General features: G+C 45.2%; 2 protein-coding genes across 6 annotated transcripts; one reads left to right on the top strand and one right to left on the bottom strand.

Annotated features, from left to right (window-relative positions):
• Positions 1–2532: 2532 nt before the first annotated feature.
• On the bottom strand, positions 2533–8946 carry LOC114013994 (uncharacterized). 5 transcript variants are annotated; one of them, XR_008747819.1, is made up of 2 exons: positions 8882–8946; positions 2533–5019 (listed from the first exon to the last, which is right to left on the bottom strand). XR_008747819.1 is itself a non-coding variant. In XM_055808444.1 (2 exons), exon 1 carries the CDS (start codon positions 8689–8691, stop codon positions 7270–7272), a length of 1422 nt encoding a protein of 473 aa, XP_055664419.1. In that variant the 5' UTR covers positions 8692–8842; the 3' UTR covers positions 2533–5019; positions 5405–7269. The 5 variants fall into 5 exon arrangements, 3 of the variants coding, with proteins under 3 accessions (XP_055664419.1, XP_055664420.1, XP_055664418.1); XR_008747818.1 differs by having other exon boundaries at positions 8874–8909; XM_055808444.1 differs by lacking the exon at positions 8882–8946 and adding an exon at positions 5405–8842.
• A 170-nt stretch (positions 8947–9116) lies between these two features.
• SELENOO (selenoprotein O) lies at positions 9117–25352 on the top strand. The gene is given in 10 exon segments (XM_055808450.1): positions 9117–9717; positions 11182–11385; positions 12339–12519; positions 16259–16389; positions 16797–17077; positions 17410–17571; positions 19730–19764; positions 19766–19917; positions 21004–21160; positions 21823–25352. Coding segments are annotated over 10 exon segments (2076 nt in total). The 5' UTR covers positions 9117–9139; the 3' UTR covers positions 22018–25352.
• The last annotated feature ends 787 nt before the right edge of the window (positions 25353–26139 follow it).

Genomic DNA, 26139 nt, shown 5'->3' on the forward strand with positions numbered 1-26139 from the left:
CTATTAATAAAAAAAACCTGTATTCATACCAAGAGTAAGTATATCTAGCAAACTGTATTCTGTACAGATAAGGTACCAGCTGAATAGCCTGCTGATCGTGCACTTAGTCAATCAGTGGTCCATGCTTCTTGATTATACCTATGTGAAGCGAAGTGCAGTCCTGTTTTCCTTGATCAGGCAGAGTTCCCTTCGGTTGCGCTTGGAGCTAAGTCTGCAAAGAAGTGCTGGGCAAGCCATTTAGGTGGAAGAAAAAAAAATATATGTAGTCAAGTACTGTCCGTGGGACAGGCAGATGACGTGCTGCACAGTACATGAGCTATCGAGCCCTGCTCCGTCGGGCAGCCTCAGCTGGCTCCTGCACACGTGGGAGGCAGCTGCCTGCTTTCACCAGCATTATGTGCGTACTGCTGGCCCAGGTCAAGGTTATGATGTGTCTTTTCTATACCAAATACTGAATCAAAGTAAGAAAAAATATTTTTGAGGTGGATTAGTACTGCCCAGATTTCCACTGGGAGCTGTTTCTCTGTGTGTGTATTGTAAAACATCTAAAAGGCACTGAGAAATATATCCAGTTATCTCAAAGTGCCAGGCAGTAGCGGGAACTACACGTGGAAAAGAAACAACACGCTGTTGCTTCTGTAACTGAGATACTTATGTACATATTTTCCTGTTCCTTTCTAAAACTGAAATAAACTTTAATTTTTAGACTTGAGTGTTTTGAGCCCAATTTTATTGCAAGATTTGGGTTGGTTTTTTTTTTAAGTATTTGCAGAAGGGTCGCTTTTCCAGCTCTGACTGATGGACAGACTTCAGTGTGGTGCGTTCAGCTGGCTGTGGAAATGTGGGTGAAAGACATTGACTCACAGGACACAAGTAGCTCCAAAGATACAAAGTTGAAATCAGTCTGCTGACCTTTCCAGTGAAAAAATACAGCTGCTGTGCACGTCACCCCCTCAGCAGCGGGCCTTTCGTGTCCATTTGTGTGAGAAGGAGGACAGGTTCTGCAGGTCCGAGCTGAAGAGGCTGGCCCAGGGGTTACCTAATTATCCCCCCCGTGCTGTTTACCTCTGCCTTACCAACGGGTAGCAAGTGAAGCTTTCTGTACTCCAGGGAGGTGACGGCAGCAAAGATGGGGCTAGCCTTAGCCTTGCTCCCAGTGGGGAGGAGGGGGGCAGCTGGGGGTGCATGTGCTCTTTTCCGCTGCAACACCTTGCACTTGGGTCCTGCCACCTGGCTCCGCAGGTGGCTCATGCTGGGGGTGGCTGTCGTCCCAACGTGAGGAAATGCTTCTGCTTCTTTGACGGTTTATCTGTTGGTTCATTTAGTACTGTACCAGAATTCACCTCAAAAAATCTAGTGGCCTTAGTTTGAGCGGGGCGGGGGGGGGGGGGGAAAGATGCACACTACCACTTTCCCATTTGCCTCTCTAAGAGACTTGGTTTTCCCTTCTGACTCGGATGGAAAATAGCATTAATAGCAATATTTTAGTGCCATCTACCGCCCGCAGGTAGTTTACCAGGTACAGCTGTTCTCAAGTGAAGGTGTCTACCGGCCCCTAAGGCTACTCTTCAAAGGTGGTAAGTGTGCATACCCGAGAGGTTTGGGTTTTACTCACCAATGTGGTACTTGGTACCAACTGAAACGACACAAAACAGGAGCATGCTGAATAATTACTGACTTGTAGTATACACCCGTTTATCTTTCTTCTTGTGGTTGTACTGATAGTTGAGAGGCAGATGCCTGATGAATCAGCAAGAACATATTAACATTCACTAAAAAAAAAAAAAAAAAAAAATCGCTAAAAAGCACCGTTATGTTACTTCTAGGGTACTTTATGGAAAATACAGAATTACGTTGCAGGGAAGAATGTCCTTATTACACCTTAATTTTACTTTTTTGTAAGAATCATCATTTCAAAACAATTGAAATTAGCATGGATCGCTTCATTTGTAACATTTTGAGGACAGACTTAATTGGCCCATCGTACAATACCCAGTCCCAGCACACCTTTACTCTCCTAAAAGTTAAAATTTTTGTTTGTTGTCTTGAGGGACTGCTGCTCTTCTAAGGCAGCTGGAGCCTCTGCGGGCTTCTCACTCAAAACCACATTTATCATGAATGCATTGGCAGGCTCTTGGTGCCGCTCTCACGTGAGGGAGAGCAGGAGGGCTTGTGGAACCTGCAGTAGCCTTGATGGCTCATGGCCGTTATCAGCAATTTCTGCCTGGCCGCTGCGTACATGGATTTCTCCCTCTCCAACCATGCATAAGCAGGCCAGTAACGGCATTCCAGGGCACACGGCGGTCAGACCTTGTCCTAAGCTTGCTCTCCGTGATACCCAGGCCTGTCAGAGGAAGGCTTACGGCAGGCAGCACTCCCATGGTATGAGCCCCAGCCCTGCGGCTGTGCCAGGGTATGGCTCCCCTCCTCAGACCAGCTACCCAAGACAGAACCGAGGCACACTCTTTATTGCCTGGTGAACAGACGATATGGAAATGAGCAAAACAAAAAAATAGTAACTTAAGTACCATACCACTGATCAAGCTACGTATTTATGGAATCTGTAAGGCACAGCTATGAAGTTACAAACTCTTATTCATTAGATTAGAGAGACTAGATCTCTGATCCAAGATCTAACGGATCTCACACACAGCCAACCCACAATGACAGTTTTGTAAGTCCCGAGGTGCATGTTTGTTCCCCCATGCCATAACATACAGCCAGAGACCTGATGGAACAAGTCCAAGGGGTTATCCCAGGCGACACCTTCCAGCCTCCCAGGGCTTGAGTCTGCAGGTCAGTGTTACTACCAGCCGTCAGCATCCACACTCCGACCATCAGCAGGAGCCATCTGGTCTTCAGTAGACTTCATACCTCATCCTTCACTCTTCAGCATCAGGGCCCACTGTTTTTGCCACCTCCTCTCCTGTAACCAAACGCCTCCCAAATAAACAACCTGCCCCTGATGAATTAGTCTCCATTGGCCCCACAGCCATTTTGCTACAGCCATACCCAGCTGTGACAGTTCTGATGCCATTACACTGGCACTCGCAGCCTTACACTGTGTTACTGGCAGGGATACCCACTGCGGGCAGCCTGGCTCCCCACGACTCCCCCATAGCTGTCCCATTAGGTTTAGTTTACCTGCTGCAATACGCAACTATTCCACCTTAGCCTTGATTCCCATGCAAGCTAAGTGGCAGCAGGACCTTATCTGCCAGTTCACATACAGGAGAGCATCAGCAGAGGCATCTGTCACCCATCTGCCAGCACTGCTGGGGCCTCAGCTCTGTGCGGCTGCATGGTCCAGTGGGACCTCTTGCTCACAAGCCACCCCCTGGTCTGCCTGACCTCCTCCAAGGATGTTCAGACCACTCCAGGTGCTCATAAGCTCAACCCTTTCCAGCTGGAAGCCACCACAACTGTTAGGCTAGCAACGCATGCAAGATGTTCAGCTAGGCACATGAGCACATTCTTTCCTTTTGAAACGAGCAAAGCATATACAGAAAAATAAAGAACATGACTTCTATTAAAACCAGTAACAAGTACAGGATTAACTGCATTAAGTGCTGCATAGCAGTACTTTTGGAAACAAACCCACAGACACATACCAACAATGTAGAGTTCACAATTTCAGTCTCTGGTTCTGACAGGTCCTTACTTGCCCAAGGTGGTCCTCAGGCTTGCAACTTGTCTGCTCTCCGATTTCACGGCTCCCTTCTGTATGCTGTCATGCCAGCTGAACACCTCATCCCAGCGAGGCGTCTCAGCTCCCAGACAGATGTCCTTAGTCCCTCGATCTGGAACAAAACCCTGTTTTGAGAACAGGCAAATGAATGTACGCCACTGACAGATGTAGTGCCACATCTTTGGTCTTCTCCTGGAGCCACAGAGGTCATGTTATCCTCCTGCTCTCCCATTACAGGTGAGGTGACGCATACGCAGCCCGCACTGTTACCAAACACCACCAGCGTTCCCACACTGACTTCTCCACTGACATGTGACAATATCTCCGGTGGTCCACAACCAACAGTGCAGAACTAGTATGTACATTTCTTTTAGTTGTCCATTTGCAACAGCGGTTGGTGAAACTTCCCTTGTAATAAGGGATCTCGTTGTAATAACCATGAGAACAGAGCTAACCCATCTGAAAAAATTGTTTTAACAGCTAACAACTGAGCATGAGTACAATAGAGATATTATTGAATTTAATCGCTTCTAGTTTGTTGGTTTGTTTTTTTTAATTTGGCAGTTGCTTTTACCATGTGCCATATTTGGTTATCCCAGGTAGTTATCATTGCTGTTGCATCAAACGACAATCTGAAGTTTGTTATCCATCTACCTTGTATATGATCCAAAATTGCTGCCATTTTCATAAAATGAATTGCAGAATGGCCAAGGTTAGAAGGGACCTCTTCAAGCTGTTTGGTCCAAGCCCCTGCTCGAGCAGGGTCACCTAGAGCCAGCTGCCCAGGATAGTCTCCAGATAGCTTTTTAGTACCTCCAAGGTTGCAGACTTTGCAATCATAGGAGAGGCACAACCCACATACGTACAGGTCACACTCTGGATGCGTTCTGGAATAGTTCATGCCTCACACATCAATTCCCCATTTCTTTCCCCATCTTACAGAATTAACATTGATACTGTCCTACAGGGTTTGTAGATACTTGCAGATGGTGTGATTTTAGTTTTGGATAGGCTCAGTGGCCAAAACTAAATCTGCATCATTTGAACAATTTTGAGCGTATCAGGTGATGCAACTGCATCCCCTTATTGTTACACTGGTTGCAGAGGTACCAGTTGTATCCCATGCAACTTCTGTGGCTGACCCATGTGGGGACCCAAGCTGAATATCTAATTTATTAGTTCCATCTTTTTGTCCAGTCTTCGCTCTCTTACAGGTAAAGACACTTAATTGTGGAAGGACTATTAACAAACGCTTATTACTGGGAAACCAAACAGCTGAGGTCATCCCCATCATCTCCAGGTCTTGTATTAAAATTCCTTTGACATCTTTCCTGAAAGAAATAAAGTTATTAACAGCAGTGGTGATGTTTCACATCCAAACTATTGCTCTTACACCTAGAAGCCAGCAGAACACACTGAAACAGGGCCTGCAATGCTTTAACAATATTCCTGATGCTGACTTAACACAACACTAAGCACTTTGAAGAAGATAGTTTTCAGTGAGGGTCTCTGTGGTCCACACCTGTGATTGGTCTTTGGGATCAGATGTGGCTGTGGGACCTATCTCACACGTTAGAAACATTCTCTCCGATTTCCTGGCAGTGGGCCCCATCTACCAATGAAAACCCCCCTTCTCCGTTTCCATTTAGGTCTCTTGTTTCCCAACCAACAAGCCACAATCACGCCTAAATTTTCTCTGGGCCTTCCTCTTCGTACCTGGGATGTGCATAGGACCACATTTCCCACCAGGGGTTGATTTCCATGTTGCTTTATACTGGCATGCCAGTCCTCAGCTGTGAGACACCGGAGTGCGGCATGGGCCTGTGCTCCCTGCTCCAGGATCAAATCAGCATCGTAGGCACACAGCTGCTTACTGGCATCACCACAGAGGATGTCTGTCTGTGGGGCAGGGCCACAGACCAGCTCTTAAGGGCTGCAGCAGTACCTGGTGAGCACTTTGTTCCCATGGCCCAGCACACAGACAGAACTGCTCCAGCTTAGTCTTCTTTCTTCATCAATCAGCTTCCGTCTCTCCTTGATGGACCTATTAGCTCTTTCCATCACTCCGAAGGACTGTGCATGGTAGGAAATGTGAGTTAACTGACGTACCTCTACTCATCCCGGGAACTTCTGGACTGCTGCATCTGGTAAGTGGTTTCCTTTATCTCAATCAATTATGACTGCAGGACATTCGCTCAATACTTCATATACACACCAAACCACGGTGTTAGCAGCGGCCTCACCCACTGCTGTTGCCTCTGTCCATCTTGCTGTTCCATCAATAGCAAATAATACAAACCCTCCTTCAACCTCTTGAAGGGGGTCCACATAATCAATTTGTCACTTGTCCTGGTTTTGGCTGGGACAGAGTTCATTTTCTTATTGGTGGCTAGTGCAGTACCGTGTTTTGCATTTGGTGTGGGAACGGTTTGGTCAGACTTCTTGGTTTTTCAGGCAATGCCAGAGGGCTGGAGTGGCACAGGCACTGGGAAATTGGGAGGGGACACAGCCAGGACAGCTGACCTGAACTAGCCAAAGAGGTATTCCATACCATGGGACATCACGCTCAGTACATAAACTTGTGGGGGGATGCCCAGGCCTGCTTATCATTGCTCAGGGACTGGCTGGGCATCAGTCAGCAAAAGGTAAGTAGTTGTGCATTACTGGTTTTCTTTTCTCCCTTCCCTTTGAATTTCATTCCTTTCCCAGTCTCCGTCCTTTTCATTATAACTGTTATTATTATTATTGTTCTTTTGGTTCTATTTTATCTCAATTGTTAAACTGTTCTCATCTCAACCCTTGAGTTTTACATTCTTTTCCGATTCTCCTCTCCACCTCCCTGGGTGAGGAGGGAGGGAGCCAACGGCTGCGCGGCACTCTGTTACCAGCGGGTGTTAAACCACACCACTGTTCAAGTGCTGCCCACTCCCAGGGGCCAAAGGCATAATCCAGTGTGGATCTACAATTCACAGAATGGGTTGGGTTGGAAGGGACCTTTACAAATCAGCCAGGTCCAACCCCCAAGCTTACAAGGGGTTTCCGCCGACCACATATTGCACATCCACAGGCTTCCACAGTAATTGTGAAAAAAGGGATTTTAAATCCCGGTCTATTCAGCCTTCATTGCACCCCCTCAGCCTCCTCACAACCCTTCTGTGCTTTACTACCATATATATATATATATATAGGTACTAGGAGGGGAAGAAGTCTCCAGCACAATTCTCCTCTGGGCAGATCTACCTTGAACAGGAAACTCTTTCTGAAAATGTTTCCCCTCTTCCTTTTACCAGAATTATCTACCTATCCAGTTTATCCTCCTCTCCCCACAACTGGGCTTCTACTTCTTTCCCCCTTCTTTTTTCGCCTCCCACTCCCGATATCCAGATGGATTTAGCCAGAAGTGGAGGACCCCCGATTATCAAATAACATAGTCTTTGATCCCATAGCAATTAAGAAACTTCCCACCACCTCCCTTCAACAGCTGTCGTACCTCCACGCAGCCTCTCCTCCTGCACACCAGGTCAGTGCGGTGGAGGATAACTAGTGGAGGTTAATCGCACTGACAACAGGGGTTGGGGCTGCTAATCTTGAAGGTCCCCTGAGGGTGGGTGTAGCTTTTTCTTCGGGATAGGGGGAGGAGCTGAAGAATTCATCCGAGTCAGTTTTTCCCAAATCTCCTCTTGCTTCATCCCCTTTTCCTGAAGAATTTTCTTCATTTTGGCAATTAAAACTCCTGTGGGCTGACTATCCAGCTCTCCTTCACTCACCCCCTGGCTTATCAAGTACCTCCAAATTGTCCCTCTGGGAATGTATTTCCTCCCCTTCGCCTCCATGCCGTGCTTCTCTGCCATCCCTTTCCCCCCTCCCTCGGCTCCCATCAGGGTCCCCATGTTCTCCAAGGTAGCCATGCATTCACTAAGGGGGCGGCCGATTAAAGTAGACCCCAGGCTGATGAAAAGCGCCTTCTGCGGCTCGGGAGCACGGCAGGCCAGCACCCCCACGTCCCCCTGCTCCACGTTCACCCCAAAGACGTCAAAGTCGGGGGTCACCGGTTTCTTCCTTTGCTTCAACACTCGGAGTAAGACATTCCCACACACGTGGGCTGACGCCTCCTGGCCATCTCTCCAGGGCTCCCCCGCCGTGTTGTCTTTGAGGGGCTCGTACTCGCCCAGGTTTCTGATCACCAGCCTCAAGATCTCCCCGCCCAGCGTCTCGGCGGCCGGCAGGGCCCGGGTAATGGCCCTCACCTTGGGCCACGGCAGCCCGATGGCGGCCACCGCCCGCCTGGCCGCCTCGCGCGTGAAGGGCGCGCAGTGCTCCGAGGCCCACAGCCGGTTCACCCACACGGGCCACCCCTCCTTCTGCTTCCTCCACGCCTTCTCCTTCCCGGCCACATCCTCCGCTCCCCGCCCTCTCCCCGCCTCCGCCGGCTGCGCTTCCCCGGCACCCGCGGCGCCCGCGGCCGGCGCCGCCGCGCTCCAGCCGTCCCCACCCAACGCCTCGGGGTCCCCGTCCGCCTTGCTGAGCGCCACCGCCTTCCCGTGATCCACGCCCTTCCCCAGCGACAGCAGCGTGCCCAGGCACTGCACCTTCCTCCTCAGCCGGGCGTTCTCGGCCGCCTCGGCCCCCAGCGCCTCCCTCAGCTGCCGCAGCTGCTCGGCCTGCCGGCTCAGCGCCAGGGCGTCCCCGCGAGCCGCCCGCAGGTCGCCCCGCAGGCCCTGGATGCAGCGCTCCTTCTCCTCCACCGCCGCCTGCAGCACCCGGGCCAGGTCGAACAGCAGCCACTGCAGGGCCGCGCACTTCTTCTCCCCCTTGGGGTGGCTGGCGGCCACGTAATTCAGCCACAGCCTCTCCGCCGCTTTCAGGGTGGGCTCCTGCCCAACCTCCTTATAGTCCCACGGGTCTCCCCCGTGCTCCAGCATGGCCTCAACCAGCAGGCCCCCCTCCTCCGGGCTCAGGGAGCCTTCCGCCTCCTCCTTCCCTCCTCTCGTTAGCCAGGACATCCTAACCCCGCCGGGCTAGCCCCGGGCGAGCCCACGGCCGCCCCCCCCCCCCGCGGCTACCCCCTTCCGAGCCGGCGCCCGAGGCGCAGCGGAGGCGGACCGGCCGCCCGGGGCACCAGGGCGCAGGCAGAGCGGCAGCGCTGCCCCCGCACCCGCCGCGCTCCCTCCCCCGCGCCACCCACCCCGCAACCTGCTGGTAGCTCCTGGCAGTCTCTCCGGCCGGGTTAAGGCCGCCGCGCCGCAGGGCCGGCATTTATACCCGCCGCCCCCGCCCCGCTCCGGTGCCCACCCCGCCGTGAGCCACCCCCTCCCGCCTGCCCCCGCCTCCCGCCCAGGCCCCGCGGGCGCGGCCCCGCTGCCTCTCGGCCCCGCGCCGGGCGGCCGTCCCCCCGTGGGCGGGGCTCCCCGCGCCGCCGCCCGCCCCCGGGCCCACCCCGCCGGCAGCCGGATGGCCGCGGCGCTGCGCGGCTGCCGCCGTTTTCCCCGGGCGCTGCTGCTGCCGCCGGCGGGCGCGGGCCGGCCGGGCTCCCCGGGCGCCGCCATGCAGCAGCCCGCCGCTCTCCCGGCGCGGCCGGGCGGCCCCGAGGGCGGCGCGCAGGCGGGCGGCGGGGGCTGGCTGGGCGCCCTGCGCTTCGACAACCTGGCGCTGCGCTCGCTGCCGGTGGACGCCTCGGAGGACGGCGGGCCGCGGGCCGTCCCCGGCGCCTGCTTCTCCCGGGTGCGGCCCAGCCCGCTGGAGAACCCGCGGCTGGTGGCCATGTCGCTGCCGGCGCTGGCGCTGCTGGGGCTGGAGTCGCCGGCGGCCGACCGGGAGGCGGCGGAGGCCGAGGCGGCGCTGTACTTCAGCGGGAACCGGCTGCTGGCGGGCTCGGAGCCGGCGGCGCACTGCTACTGCGGCCACCAGTTCGGCAGCTTCGCGGGGCAGCTGGGCGACGGCGCCGCCATGTACCTGGGCGAGGTGCTGGGCCCGCGGGGCGAGCGCTGGGAGATCCAGCTCAAGGGCGCCGGCCTCACCCCCTTCTCCCGGTAAGGCCCCGCGGCGCGGCCCGGCGTGGGGGGGAGCGGGGCGGCGGCGGCCCGGCCCGGTGAGGGGAGGAGCGGCACCCCGGTGCCCCCCGCGAAGCCCCGGCGTGGCGTGGCGAGCTGGCGGTGCGGGGGGGGCCGGGGACCGGCTTCCCAATGGCCTTAGCCAGGTGCTTTTCCAGCTGGCTCAGTGCTGAGGGTCATTGCCCGAGGCAGAGGTCGTCTCTTAGGCCCTCCTGGGTTTTGTTCGGTTTTCTTGCGGTTTTTTCTTGTTGGTTTTTTTTGTTGTTGTTGTTTTGGTTTTGGTTTTTTTTTGCAATCTTGGCTGCAGCAAGTGCAATGCTTAAATGCCAAAGCAGAAGGTGGCAAAATTTTCCTCTGGAAAATAAGACTGTAATTGCATCTCCTTCAGGTCTGTGCCTGGTTATCCCCAGCTGCGGCTGTGCCGCCTTCGGGAGGGCGCAGGCTGCGATGAATGCGGGGACAGCGGTGTGTAACAGCCACCTGACTGCTTGCTGCCGTGTGGTCCTGTGGCCCATGCAAACGGTATTTAAAATGCAGGTGTTTGGTTTGTTTGTGCTGCTGGCCCCGCTGCCAGCAGCGCGTTTGCTCCATCCTTCCTGGCTCTGGGAGGGATGGGTGGAAGAGCCCCCAAGACGGCATACTGACCAAATCCCTGCAGAGGATGGATGTCTTCGTTAGCTGGTTTAGCCTGCATGGCTTTAAATCTCTCAGGTCGTTTGTCCCACTTGCAGTTCCTGTACTTTTTGTTCCAGCTGTGCAGGCTCAGTGACACCTTATTTCAGACATGTGGTGCTCTGAGGGCCACCTTCAGGGCTGTGAAAGTTCAGGAAATCACTGAAAATCCCAGACACGGTGGTAGCCTTGCAGGTCTGCCTGGGGCTGCTCTCCTGTGGCTTCTGAAGTGCTGGGAGTGTGAGCTGAGAACCACCTGCACCTGTTCTGTTTGCTTGAGGTCTGTTAAATAAGCTACTTTGCTGTCTGTTCAGGTTGGTTGGTTGTTTTTTTTTTTTCTTAAATAGGACTGCTATGCAGATTACTTACCCGGGAAGATCCAAAATGATACAGGTTTTCAAGAGGTGTAACAGTAGCCATTTTATTAAGAGGAAACCAGTGACTTATATAATAAAATAGCTATACTCGTTGAAAATTTTTTTAATTCTTTTGAAATACTATTGCATAACTAAAACAAAATTAATGGTTAGAAGGTATATGTGTAACTGGAAGACCACACATAACAGAAGAAAACAAACTTCCATTGCAAGTGTGTTAAGTCTGTCTAACTGAAATTGAGCTTTAACAGAAGTTTGAAGGTCCAGATTTTGTTCTCAGATCTGCCATTACTTTATCGTGTGACTGTGGGCAGAGCATGGCACTTCTAGTCTTTTGTTTCTCTACTGCTAAGGTACCTGCCTTTATAGCCTGAAAACTGTCCATGTCTTGCAGGCAAGCTGATGGTCGGAAAGTCCTGCGGTCAAGCATACGGGAATTCCTGTGCAGCGAGGCTATGTTTCACCTAGGAATACCGACAACAAGGGCTGGAACGTGTGTGACATCCGACTCGAAAGTTGTCCGTGATATATTTTATGATGGGAATCCAAAAAGTGAAAGGTGTACAGTTGTCCTGAGAATAGCTTCTACATTTATAAGGTAGGAGCCAATTTTGTTGGGTTTTTTTTTACTCTTTAGAACCAAGCACAGCAGTCTTTAAAATACCACTTTAAGTGTATTTCTATAACAGCACCATTTGCATGTTTCTAGTTCTGGAGGTTTGGAACTCATTATGCTGGGCTGTAGGAAGCTGCTGCTCTTGTCCATTAGGTGGGATGAGCTGGTGTCTGCACAGAGACAGATAAAACTAAGGTTTCTAACCTGGTAGAAAGAACAGCTAAGTTCTGCAGACCTCTGAAGAGATTTTTCATGTTTATGCCTGCATGGAATACATGGGGGTTTTGGTGTTGCTAGTAGTGACGGATTGTAGCTCCACCCTGAACTCCAAAGCTATTCGGAGGTAGTACTGTCAAAGTTTGGGTGCACTTTCTCTGCCTGAGAAGTGTATGAGGTTCCTGCTCCAACACAAAACGTTAGGAGTTTCAGGAAGTAACAGAATATTAGAGGAAGGCGAGGCATAAGGAATATATGCATGTGTATATATTGTATGTGTGCGCGTATATACATATGTGGAAAAATCTATCTTGTACGCTTGATGTATGGTCCAGTAATTTAAATGTCCTATTCCTGTATATTTACTCAGGATAAATTACTCAGAATTTTGCTGTAGAAGTGGTTGTAGAAGCATTGTACATCGTAATGTAGAAGCATTTAACAAGCTGGTTTTTGGTACCAGGTAGGGTCTCGCTTGATCTGTCAGTTTGGCTACAGGTGGATGTAAGTGCTTCCTTGTGTTGAGTCGCTGAGCCTCGCTAGGTTCAGCGTAGGAATCTTGCAGGTTTTTTCTCTCAGTTGAAGGATTGGTGTTAAACTCAAGAGATAATGGAGTGTTGTTGCAACAACCGTAGGTGTTACAAGTTACTACATGTACTGTCGGATTAAGTTAATAGTATCAGATAATAGGAAAACATGTTTTTATTATTTTAAAACAGATTTGGTTCTTTTGAAATTTTTAAACCTACTGATGAATACACAGGACGCAAGGGTCCCAGTGTTAACCGAAATGATATTCGGATACAGATGCTTGATTATGTGATCAGCACTTTCTATCCAGAAATCCAGGAGGCTTATTCAGACAACAGTATTCAGAGGAATGCTGCTTTCTTCAAAGAGGTAAGAAAGATCAGATTCTCTTCACAAATCCATAGTCATCTTTAGGAGCTCCATCGGCAAGTACAGATGACTGGAATCTTTTAATACCTTGTATCATTCACTTATTTGAACTATTCTTTTCTTTGTTTTCACTGACAAGTAGTTCTATTAAGAGTCTTCTTCAATGTTGCTATTGATCAAACCAATGAAAGTGGTTTAATGTTTTTAATAGTGGTTCATGGTTTTTCTGCTCTGGGAGAGCTTCCCAAGAATTGTCTCCGTTTGTTGAGAGTGTTTCAGGCTGCGAGGGGAAGTTCTGACCCTGACTATCCAATGATGAGTTGACAGGTACCTAAGACTTGCAAGACATCGTCTTGTAAAATACTGATAACGTGGAGTCATTTCCTGTCTCTCATTTTCCAAATTACAAACAAGATTTCGTTGACTGCAAATCACTAAACATTTCAATTCTAAAGATCAAAAGACGATCAAGGGCTTGCCTGAGGAAATTGCAAAACCTCCTGTTTTGGTAATGGTAAGATCAGGTGAGATAAATTGTGTAGTGTCAGGTCATCCTGCAGTGGTGCAGAGGAGAGGCTGGGTGATTTCTGAGATACCTATTTCAACCTGTTTTCAATTACTGTACAAATTTATATCTTAACAATTACTGGAGATCCATAGTAAAATCTGAACCGTAACATTAATGAATGTAGAATTGCTGTATTTCTCTCTAAAGTAAAACATAGCTAAATTAATTGTTATCTATGCTTTATCCTCTGAGTATATCTTTTTTTCTCACTGTTGGTACTGTATTGCTGTTCTTGACATTGAAGTTCTGTTACTATATTCCTGTGTCTCAGTGAGCAAAGAAGGGATTTGGGATAAGAGAGTAAGATGCTTCTCTTTGCCTTGTAGCGATTAGTATATAGTAATGCTACCCTTGCAGAAGGGATTCAGTTTGAAATTGCTGGAGAACTATAATAAAGGCTCTGACTTGGATCACCTGAAGTTCAAGTAAAATTACAAACCAAATAGGAATGCTGTAACTAGACAGTAAACGGAATAATTAAAAAAATACCAGTCTAATACAATTGACTAGTCTACATAAAAGCAGTTGTGGTGCTTTGAAATCTGAAGCGATCTGGTAGGGACTAAGGGGATGTCTGCGACATGATGCGTGTTTGTAACAGACCAATAAGAGGTCAAAAGGCAGGCTTGGAATCTGATATTCTCTAAATTTTATGGGCTCTGAATTTGTGGGTGTTCTGTTTCTGTTTTGGAGGTGGGGTTTTGGACATATTTTGGTTTTGTGGGGGTTTTGTTTATTTTTTTGCTTTAACGCAACCTATGCATACTAGCATTAGTTCTTCAGAAGCAAGCTGTGGCTTGGCCTACCACTGGGTGCCGAAGAGTTTAACTTCACTGGCCAGGCATTTTGTGTTTGGTTGGAGTTGAGACCTGTGGCTTGTCACCCGCTATGTGCATGTCCAGCACTGTAGTTGATGGCACGTTTACTTTCTGATGCCGGAAAAGTCATGGGAATTGGGGTTCTTTGCAAACATCCGTGCCCAGTCCTGCTTCTTCCTGCTTTTGGCTGCTTTTCTTGGCCCAGTTACTACTGGTCTCTTCCCCACCACCCTGGCATTCTTTCCTTATTGCCCCCATCTCAACATTTTTTTGTTTGTTTCCATGTTCCACACCTGTGTGCATATTGCCTCTTCATGATTTCTCTCCTCCTTGGTGAAGACTTCCCATATATTCTCCACCTGAAAAAAAGCACCCCAGTCCCTCACCTAACCTGACAAACACATCCATCTTTTTTTTTTTTTTTTTTTTAAATAATGGGAAAGTGCTGTCAGCTCAACTCCAACGTGCTTTTTCTTTCTTTTGGCACTGTGTAAGAAATGGAAGAAAAAAAAGTACAAGTGATTGCATTTGACACCACTGTCTAGGAAGCAAACACCATTATCGGTACTTATTCGAAAAATTTGTGGGGGGTGTTCAAATTTAAATGAGCATGTCCTTGGGATAGTGCTCTTATTTATATATATGCCGTACTTGTTTTTTGGTATGGCTAGCGGTAGAAAAATGTGATCAAAAAGAATAGAGGTAAAAGTCAGTGCAAAGCTGTCTTTCTAATCAATATATCCATCTTTGAGTGGCACCCAGGCTTTCAGGTGCTCTCATTAGAGGGATTCCTTTTTTTACCAGAACACTGACAGCACGTGATGCATCCGTACAAAGACATCCAGCAGTGATGAATTGCCTTACTGCTGGAGTGCTTTCATCCCAACCCTGGTGGTCAGTGGTTTTTTTATTTTGAAGTTTTACCATCTTTCTGGCACAGAGCCATCTGCAGGGTGTGTCTCCCTTACTGGTTTATGGCATACCAGTAATCACTTTTGGACACATGCAGCTGATTGCCAGCTGCCCTGTGAGACAGCATTTGGAAAAAATGGATAGGGAACCTAACACAAGAATATTGTAAAAAGTGAGATCTTGTGGATGAACGGAAAGCTTCTGTTCCAAGCATCGTTTGTGGGTTTTACTACTTGTCAGATTATCGCTGGGCAAGCTTTTTTTTTAATTTTTCTTTCCTATCTAACTGCACGTTTAAAAAAAAAGAAAAATGGAAAAATTCTGGGTTTGAGGACTGAGGCATAAAACTAATATTTCCTCTGTTAACTAGATTTTTTTTTAAACCTCAGTAAAGTACACTTACACTGCAGCCTGGAGAGAATAGTTGCTTTAAACTTCTGTACATTGATAGCTATTTGGGAAGATAGGTGATCTTTAGCTATGAAAACAGTTTGATTTAAAAATTTTAGCTAATGGTTACATACAATTTTTATTTACAGCAATTCAGTAAAGTATTCGGAAATACTGAGGTTTATTTAAAAGCCAGGTTAGCTTCCTGAATTTTAGATTTTGTAAGGCATATCTAGTTGGTAGTTGACAGGTGGGCTAATTTAATTAAATAACTAGAACTATTTTAAAATGTTACATTATTTGAAGAATGGGGCAAATGCAGTGATTGCAGTCAAGGATTCCATAACAATGACTCTTAGTTAAGCAATGGAAAAACTCTGGTGAAGCATGCATTCAGTGAAGAACTGCCTTTAAATAAAATTGTCATTCTTGGAATAGTTTTACTTAACCTTGTAGGTTTTTTTCCACTCTCATCAAATTGGGAGAAGTGCTTATCAGTGCTAGAACTTGTTAGCAGGGAATAATCTTTTGTGTAAACCACTTGCCTCCCTGTAAATCACTCCTATGTACCAGGTAAACCAAAAGACTAATTTTACATTGAGCTTTGTTGCATATAGTTAATTTTATTTCTTAGTCTTTGCTTGTGTTTTCTTCTGCCTGTAGTTAAAGGGTCTTTAAAATGAGTAGTAAGCCAAAGATTGTATTTATATAGTGACTGAAATAGTATACAAGTCTGGTGTCAAACGGTTTACCTTCCTTCAGCGTTCTGTCTCCAGTATGATTTACAGCTGTCCAATTGACTTGCAAGTCAGGCATGGAAGGAAAGAAGGCAAACAGAAATGGGAGACTGAGAAAATGGGCAGTTACTAACAGGAGGAGAGAAGCAAGTTGTCCTTGACACATATGTACATTTGTGTGTATGGTATACTGTCAGAGTCTGCTTCCATTGGAGCTGTAGAAACATCAGTTCAGACTAGGAAATGCTTGGAAATACTTAAATGTATTTGAAATACGTTGTGTTGAAAAATGAAAAAAATAAATTCTCTTTTAGATAACAAAACGGACAGCAAGATTGGTTGCTGAATGGCAATGTGTTGGGTTTTGCCATGGTGTGCTGAATACAGATAATATGAGCATAGTTGGACTAACCATTGACTATGGCCCTTTTGGATTTATGGACAGGTCAGTGTGGCATAATTATTGTAAGTGTGGGTATGTATTTGCTATGTGTAACAATCCCGATGTTCATGATTGCTTTAACATTTTGACTCTAAAGTAGATTTATGAGCCCTCTTTATAGCAAAGGCGATTAAGTTAGTTCTAGTTGTCCTGTAATTCTTATTTTCCACTTCTCTTTAACTGTATCCACAGCATCTCTACCTGTTAGACTGTTCTTATGGCCTGTGGGGTTTCTCAGTGTTTGAAAGGTCAGGAAAGTATCTAATGAAGTAACTTTGGGTAAAGAATCAAGAAGGAGTGTTCCCTTTTGAATTTTTTAGTTTCCTAGAGAAGGCTGAAATACTAAAAATAGTACTTATTGCAGTATTTGTGTCCAGATAATTAGAAGAATGCTGTTTCTTCATTTGCAGATATGACCCTGAGCACATTTGCAATGGTTCTGATAATACAGGGCGCTATGCTTACAACAAGCAGCCAGAGATTTGCAAGTGGAACCTGGGGAAGCTTGCTGAGGCTCTAGTTCCAGAGCTGCCCTTGGAAATAAGTGAACTCATCCTGGAAGAGGAATATGACGCAGAATTTGAGAAACATTATTTGCAGAAGATGAGGAAGAAACTAGGTCTAATCCAGCTGGAATTAGAAGAAGATGGTAAATTGGTGTCTGAGCTCCTTGAAACTATGCATCTCACAGGTTGGTGAAGAGCACAGAAGATTATTATTTAATTAGTCATCAGTGTCTGTAATCAAATCAAAATGTAGTTTAGAAAGCAGCCTCATGCAACTGCATTGTTATCTGAGAAAAGAACAAAAGACTGAAAAATAATTGCCTTCCTTGTGATGTGTGGGGCAGTTGTCGCCTTGTACAGGGCTCGTGCTGTCTCACGTTTGCACCCTCACTAAGGGAGCAGTTTGCCTCTTCAGAGTGGTGACCTGTACTGCGGTGGGGGGAGTTCGGAAGGAGATATGGGACCTGTTTTCCTGCCGATTTATTAGTTGCATTACTCACAAAATTAACTTTTTCAGGTGGGGACTTCACAAATATTTTCTACTTGCTGAGTTCATTCTCAGTAGACTCTGATTCTTCAGAATTGGAAAATTTCATAGAAGAGCTTACGAATCAGTGTGCTTCTGTGGAAGAACTGAAAGTTGTTTTCAAGCCACAGATGGATCCAAGGTAATACTCATGCTTTTAATTTCATTATAACTGTAATGAATTCTGCATGCTATGTAATATTTCTCAGTTAAGTAGATGCATCATAATCTACAGCAGTGCAAATTCTTGTGTGCTTGTGACTGGTGAATGCTCAGCAGTGGCTTCCAGCAGCTGGCTCATGGGCTAAAGTTGTCCGAGCTTTCATATGGCATTTTTTTTTTTTTTTTTCCCCTCTACTGTCTCTGCTGGCTAAGGCAGTGAGCGTGCCAGATAGTGAAGTGATACAGAAATGTTTTGTAGAAGGAATGGGTTTGAACAATAACGCTACTGTGTTCTGCCAGTGTATTGCCAGCAAACAATCACTCTCAGCCACCAATGGTCTGGCCTAAATATAACCTACGTGCACGCTTCAGGCTCTGAAAATTGTGTGGGTGCTCTCCATGTCCCGTTTGATGGGCCACATTCTGTAGTCTAGTTACTCTGTGGAAAGTTAGTAAGTTTTGTTCAACTGCTGCTTATAATGGTGATTGTAGCAGCAGTTTTTCACTTTTTTTGGAGCAGTGGAAAACAAGGAATGAGTGTGACCCATTAATCTGTCATTTTTTTTCTAGCATCTTCCCGGGGCGGGGGTGGGGGGAATTAAAGTGGGGGTATTTTGGGTACTGTTTTCCTCCCCCCCCCCCCCCCCCCCCCCCCCCCCGCCCCCGGTTAATACGTGTTACGTGAAGGTGGCGAACCTGCCAAATTCTTCAGCTTTTTCTGTGTGTTGATATCATGGTTAACAACTTGCAGAATAGCTGGGAGTTGAGAAAATGGACTGGGGTGAGACGTGTTCATACAAGTTTGGTGCTGTGCCAAGACAGCTGGCTGTAGCCATTTATAATTCTGGAGGTATTGCTGGTTATTTAAGTTTTTTGTGATGATACGCTAAAATGAAAGGGACATAAATTAAAGTGGAGGATACGGCTTAATTCTGTTCCGGGTTTCAGCTGCTTTGAAATTGCAAGCAGCTTATCATACAATATGAAGATAGCCGGTGTGATAGAGGTGAGACAATATTTTTTTTTTAAACGCTGCATTCAGGCTTAGAGGAACATGAAAAGTAGCTATAAATCATCATGATATATATGTAAGACTTTAGAGGGGAATGGTACTGTGTTAAAGTGAGTGCATAAGTGATTTTTTTAATCATAGCACTTGGATATTGTAGACATGGGCATGTCAGATGGTAAATCATATTTGGATAGTACTTTATATAAACTCAGAAATCAAAGCACATAGCTTATCTCTGCTTACTACAAGTAGGAAAATATAATCTGATATAATGAGTTGTCTGTTTTGAAGCCAGGGAATAACATTTCTCCTTTGTTTATAAATGCATTCATAGAAGGAAATAAAAAACTTAGTTTATCTTGATATGCTGCAGCTTATACTATTTTTTTTTTTTCCCCCACTTTATGCTGTAGTGCAGTTATTAATCCAGGAAAAAAACTGTTAGCTAGCATGGTATTGAAAAATAAGGTGAAGCTATGGTACAGCACCAGCTAACACAGTCGAATGTAAAAAGATAGAATCCTAGTCAAACCTGCAGCAAAATAGCCTGGATATTATTAAGAATTTATTACCACAAAGTAGTTCTCGTTCTGTGATTTAGACTGGCTAATTAAAAAAATTAAATAAACTGTTGTCTCATATGGCTTAAATGAGGTACCTTTCCCCTTACTATTTGGGGTTTTATTAGTACTGGTAAAAATCAGTAGGTGTTAAATCTTTATTCACATGCTGTTACAGTATTAATGTTAGGAAAAGAAATTTTCAGGAGCACAAACCCTATGGATTCTGTATTATCTTCGACACCTAAGTAAGATCAAATTCCTTATTCCAAATTTCTGTCAGAGTTACAAGGGTATTTGGTAAGAATTGCACATTTAAACCCAACTGGTAATTCTGAAAATGCACCTTATGCGCCACAGGAGTGTGAATTAAACACACTGTAGAGGGGGAAGGAACAGTAAAAGTAGCATAATTTGTGATAAAAAAAATTGTTCTATTAATTATGAAGTACTGTTACTTAACCTCTCTAGTGAAATCATGGGTTATTGTGAATGTTTTTGTATCTACTTTATGGTTGCAAAAAGATGGTTCTTGATGAGCAGCTCAACTTTATGTGTTTGTTCCTTTTGTTCCCAGACAAACTGTCAATGATGCTAATGTTGGCACAGTCCTAATCCTCAGCTGTTTGCATTAATTGGAACAAAAGCTAATATAAATAAAGAATTAGAACGCATTGAACAATTCTCTAAACTGCAGCAGTTAACAGCAGCTGATTTACTCAGCAGAAATAAAAGACACTGGAAAGAGTGGTTGGAGAAATACAGGTAAGGTTTCTCGTTATTCACAGCAGTGTATTTTAGTAGTTCATTTTATTTTGAGAGCAATGTGTCTGTCTCATGAAGCACACACCCTGTCTTGACATATATAGATTGGGAGGGATGTGGAGGGCATGCGACTCAGAATATTAAGTACTTCCAAGATCGGTGTCTGTGTTGCTGTGAAAGTTCAAGGGTATCTCTGTATTTAGTCTGCTAGATTTTGGGGAGGAACAGGGGCACAGAAATCACTTAGCATCAAATCTAGTATTAAAAGTGCTTCAAGAGTGTAGGTGTCGGTTCTAGCAGAGGTTACTTTCAGTTGTGAGCTTTCGAGTGCTCAGTAACTACAATTAACTGGCCTCCAAGAATTTTATCCTTTTAAAATGTTTTTCTGAAAGAAAAATCTATGTATTAATGTAGAAAGCAAGTGGAGGTATTTTTAATCAGAGTAACTGTAAAAGAAATCATGGCCAGGAAAAAAATGTCCAGAGTATTCCAATAGGATAACTTAAAAGCCTAAAAACTTAGTGTTAGCAGAAAATTTTTGAATAAAGATAACATCTTACTAGAGCATTAGTTGTTTCTGCTGTGTGGATTGGGTCAGGACTCCTTTTGTCACCTGGTTGCCTGTGATCTTGTTCTCCAGTGAGGCCGAGAGTTCTGGCAAGCATTGCTGCTAAAAGGTAGAACAAACTGCCTCAGCTGTATGCACCCCTGTACTTTTATCAGAACATCAAAAACTTTAACTAATAAACAAGCAGAGAAGTACTTAAAAGACGATCTGAATGTGGTGGGTTTTGTGGAGCAGTGCAGAACAGACCATGCGCCAGTGTCTCAATCTGACTTTTTCAGAGAATAGGCACCATGTGCCCACTTCCTTGAGCCCTGTCAGGAGCTCCTGATGGTTTATAATGCTGCTTTTAAATGAAGTGGTGTTTTGTATTCTAATGTCATGCTGCATTTTATAAACTGAGGGGACTATAGGTGATGTACTTAAGAACTGCAAACTAAGGATCTCAAGGCAAGGGAATGTGTCAACTTTTACATATGATTCTTGATCCAAACCGGTTGTTTTCACTCGCTTGATTTCAGAGTCCGTTTGCAAAAAGAAATAGAAAATGTTAGTGATGCTGATGCCTGGAACGCTGATCGTGTGAAGGTTATGAATTCAAACAATCCAAAATATATCTTGAGAAATTATATTGCCCAGAATGCCATAGAAGCAGCAGAAAATGGGGATTTCTCAGAGGTAACATTTCTCTAGGCTTGTATGGATGTGTAGTGGTGCTGTTGATGACTGACATTATGCTGGGTGAGATTCATTCTGGCATCTTGGGCAGCAAGGGGATTCGGAGTGGGAATTTACTGTTTGGAAGGTCTTTATTATTTTTGAGGAAGCTGTAATTTTAATGACTGCAGAACAAAGAAAGGAATTGAAAATCTAAATCTGAACTTGACCAGCTTTTGTAGCGCAAGACACTTAACCCTGCTTTTACAGTCTTCAGGATGGTGTTTACCTTGGGAGGCAGCTGGGGATTAATTTATACTTGTTCCTTGCTGTGCTGTTATCTTTCAAAACTTATGGCTTTCACCTGTGGAGTCCAGCACCTGGATTGTTACCTGCAGCATATGGGAAAATTAATTTGTTTTGAGAAATGAATGACACGAACTTGTATTCAATACTGAATTTCAAGTTATTTGAGCTTGAGTTCCATACAGATACAAACTCAGCCAGTTACAATCTTAGTTCTCAGCTTATTTGATATGTGTAGTGTTCATCTATTTAATATTTGGCTTGTCTGGAGTTGGTGCATTAAATACAATATACCGGATCATTATTTGGTGTGAGGTTCTTCTCTACATAGTTTTGCCTTTCTAAATTCTCATACCCATGCTCTGTTTTCTCTCTAGGTAAGAAATGTACTGAAACTCTTGGAGAATCCATTCCAAGAAGCAGAAGGTTTCCGGGAGGTAAAGGAAGAGGCAGAAGAGGAGGGAGCAACTGCTACGGCAGCTGCTTGTGCTCAAGAGACCAGAAGCAGGCTACCATATTGCAGTAAACCTCCGCTGTGGGCTTCAGAGCTCTGTGTTACATGATCTTCCTAACTGCCTTGTTTGGTTTTTTGCTGTAAACTGAAGACTCTGATTCTCCTTCAGCAGTGAAGAATTCAGCAAGGCAAACATCAAAGTGCTATTAAGTTATTGAAACAACCCTACATTTGGATGCATCTGCAACAGTCTCCAACTGTGCTTAATCTGAAGCAATCATGGATCATTGGAACAAACCAATAACAAACGACAGTCCATATACATCAGTAATGTAAACATTTTGGGACTGAAAGTCTTTCCTTTATTCATGCCGCATTGCAAGTAGAAAGCAGTATTTTATGTTGAGGCAAACTGAATTTCAAACATCCAAATGGAGTTGTTATGTGAAGACAAAAATAGCAAGTCAGGAATCTGATCTGTTTTTGTCTGATGTCTTAACTAATAGTACTTCTAACATTTATTTGCTGCTTTCTCTATGCAGGGACTTTTAGTCCTCTTTTAATGGAGAAATAGATTGTGTTGCTTGTTTGAAGCTATGTTTCGTTTAAGTAGTTCATTTCTTGTGAACCTTCAGACTGATATTTAATCATTATCTATTATCAGAGAATTTGTGCAGGCTAGGGTTTGGGGGGAGCAATTGAATTTTTAAAAAAATACCTTAAGAGCAGAATTAAGGGAGACTATACATTTGCACTTGAAAATCTCGGTGGTAAAGTTTATTCAGGTTCAGTATGTTTGCATACAACACGTGTAAATATTTACTAAAATCATGAGTGCAGTTTGTAAGCCAGTTGACTCGGGCAAGGTCAGTTAGCCAGATCAGCGTGAACTTTAAACTATTCCAGTCCTCAGATCCAGGTTCATTGTCTGTTTATTTGCGTGCTCTTACAGAGTCTCCTTGTATGAGAAGCATGCAGGTGGGGTACCTGTTCGTTCACCCTGGTCAGTGGGATTCTTCTGGTCTTGCACCATTTAGTTTGTTTCCACGATCTTTGAAAATCTCTATGCTGAAAGTCTTCATTCAGGAACGTGCTGTTTGAGCCTGTATAAAAGATTATAGAGGATATGGGAAGAGGATGGGAGTTGACTTACTTGCAAGTTACTTGTCAGTAGTGTTTCAGTTGAGATTTCAGGAGAAAGTTGGTTGCCATTATTGCCACATCATCAAAAAAATGTTGTTCCGTAGTTAGTTATACTTAGCTTTTTGAACTTCTTTCTAAAGAACTCTATTACTGGTTCAGATACCTGAAATCTTCGAAAAATTTTAGCTTAATGCAAAGGTTTCTCTTTTCCAAAGAGACCACCGTCTTACACTGTGAGTTTAATGTACTCTAGTAAATTCTTCCTCCACCCCTGTGCAAGCTTGGTGTTAGCTCAGGTTGAATTGTGCTCTTAAGTCTTCCTCAAAATACAAGCTATTGAAGAACAGAGAACAGTTGGGCTGCTGCTTATCCACCTGTACTAATAATCAGTTTGTCCTCCTTGCTGCCACAGTACATAGGTGATGCTTTGAATGTAAGCATTCATTCTGTCTTGCCTTTGACCCGGAGAAGCTGATGCCGAGTGATGATTTGTGACAAACTAGAATCTCTGACAAACACGGTGCTTACTGTGACATTTTGGAGTCCGTACAAAGGAGGACAAACCTGAAGGTGTATTTACCTTTCCATGATGTACTTTAAAGAGGAAGTACCTTGATGAAGTGGACAACAAGTAATGCTAGCTGGTGCAGCTGGCCAGCCTTTAGAAATAATCCATTTGGAGGAGTTTGAGACTTTCCTCAGGGGTTATCCTTCCTCTGAACTTGGGGGTACTGGAACCAAGCCATTTAACGGAAACTTTTAACAGAAAGTCAGTGCCTGGTAAAAAGGACTGCACTGGGGAAGTGTGCTGGCAGTTTGAAAGATGCTTCAGACATACCCCTGACACGTTTGCAGAACCAGTGGTCCCTCGTGGTGTGCCTGGTCCAGAAGGGAGCGATGGGGGCAAAGTTGCTGCAAGTGAATCAACGTAACTCTGTGCTGATTTTGTTCCTCAATTTATGTCTTTCCTTTTGGGAGGCAGAGGAGAACAGTATTTTGGAGGAGCTCTGCCCAAGCTTTTGGCTTAACAGAATGGTCTAAAAAGTAATAATTTCACACCGTGCCCAAGGGATCAAGTCTTCCTAATGACATTCTGATAATAATTTGGGGGTTTTGAGTAGATCTCTATTAATAATGGTACAGAGAAGGAGGATGATATTACAACTGTGTGTTTGTACACAGGAGAATTTGAATTAACTACCAAATTGTTTTCTATGTAAAGATACAAATTATTGCACATCTATAATGCCAAAATCATGGAGAGAGATGCTTTGAAATAATTTGCTAGCAGTTTTATCCTTAGGAAAATCGAATGTAACGGTGGAGAATGAAAGTGTGGTGGTGCTTCCTGCTAAATCCATTCTTTGCTTACATATAGATCAAGTGCAAGAGGTCTTGAAGTGATGAATGCAGACCCTTGATGTGGCTGCTTTGGCACGCCACTCAGTATTTGTAATTGACGCCATATGTTCACCGATGGGTGGAAATACCAAGAAGGTATTCGCACAGTCTAACTGCACTGACATTCAACTGCTTGGCTTCTCAATGCATGCAATGATATCGATGCTTTGTATCTGAAGAAGTGTGATAATCTGGAGCCAAGTGGAATGCTTGTGCTCTTCCAGCACTCTCATATCAAAAGGCAGGTAGCAATTTCAGCTCTGATAGTGAGTTTCTTCTGTTCTTGTTTCTGGAGCGGTGTGGAAGCAGGAGGTTGTTTAGGACAGTTAGACCGTATTTTGTCCAGGGAAGAACCTTATCTCTTAGCTCAGTTCTTCAGAGAGAAGGGAATACAGCTTATAACATTTCTGAGTCTAAATACTTGAACCATAAATTGCTTCGTGATTTTTACAGCTTGTATTCGCAATAGGTAAACCTGAAAATAATATTTCTTATTGGTCAGATATTCTGCTTGTATAAAAGCCATGGACTTGTGCTCAGAATGAATTGGTGACTCTTCACATCAACAGCTTTTCAGTGGAAACACTTGTTTACACTTAGTCTGTGTCTGTACAGCCTGAACTACCCTTGCATGAAAGCAAGTGGTACCCAAAATACGAAACTGAAATGAGAAGCTCTTGGAGAGATGTCTCTGGATAGTCTCACATGGTAGTGGGACTCCTCTCATGACTTCGTAAGACTTCACCCTAGTTCTGCTTCATGAGCTTGTAGATCTACACTTGCCCAATGTTTTACTGTCAGCTCTCACTTTGAAATGTGTTGTGGGTGGGATTTTTCTTTTCTCCAATAAGTGCTATGGCTTTCTTTGATTCTTTTATTTAAAAAAAATTAAAAAACATTCAATTTTAATATTCTTGTTCATGCCTGTTTTCTGAAAGAGTTTTGTTGTTAACTATACTGTCTGCAGACTTAATTTCTTTAGAAGTATTCACTTTGTGTTATCAGATGGCCAGGTTGTATCACAGAAACCTCACTTTGTATTTTTGCGGTGTTTTCTGAGAGTGGATTATCACAGGGGTGGTTTCCTGACCTGTCAGCGAACTTGGTGGTATGTCTGGAGCAAGGTAAGAACCCTCACCACTTTCAAAGAGAAACCTCCCTCCAAGTTACTTGGCCATGAGACCTGCGCTGCCACCTTTTTTATTCTTCCTTGCATCACTGGAATTAAACTCACTACCTGATGTCAGCAGGTACAGGATGTGATTTTTAAACTCTGCTCACAGAAATAGGTCTTTGGGTAGAAAATGACGCATTTTTGTTGTGGTTTAACCACAGCCAGCAGCTAAGTACCATGCAGCTGCTTGCTCACCGCTCCTCTGCCCGGCCCTCAGCAGGATGGGGAGGAGAATCAGGAAAAAGGTGAAACTCGGGGGTTGAGGTAAGAACAATTCAATAGTTGAAATAAAATAAAAAGAATAACAGTTGTGATGTGAAGGAGAGAGAAGGGGAGAGGAATAAAATCCAAAGGGAAGGAGGGGATAAACCCCCCACCGAGTGATGCACAATACAGTTGCTTACCACCCACTGACCAATGCCCAGCCAGTCCCCCAGCAGTGATCGGCTCATCCTGGCCAACCCCTCGAGTTTATACACTCAGCATGATGCCGTATGGGCTGGAATATCTTTGGGCAGTTCA

Source organism: Falco peregrinus, chromosome 6 (assembly GCF_023634155.1).
Source record: "Falco peregrinus isolate bFalPer1 chromosome 6, bFalPer1.pri, whole genome shotgun sequence".
Taxonomy (NCBI): Eukaryota; Metazoa; Chordata; class Aves; order Falconiformes; family Falconidae; genus Falco; species Falco peregrinus.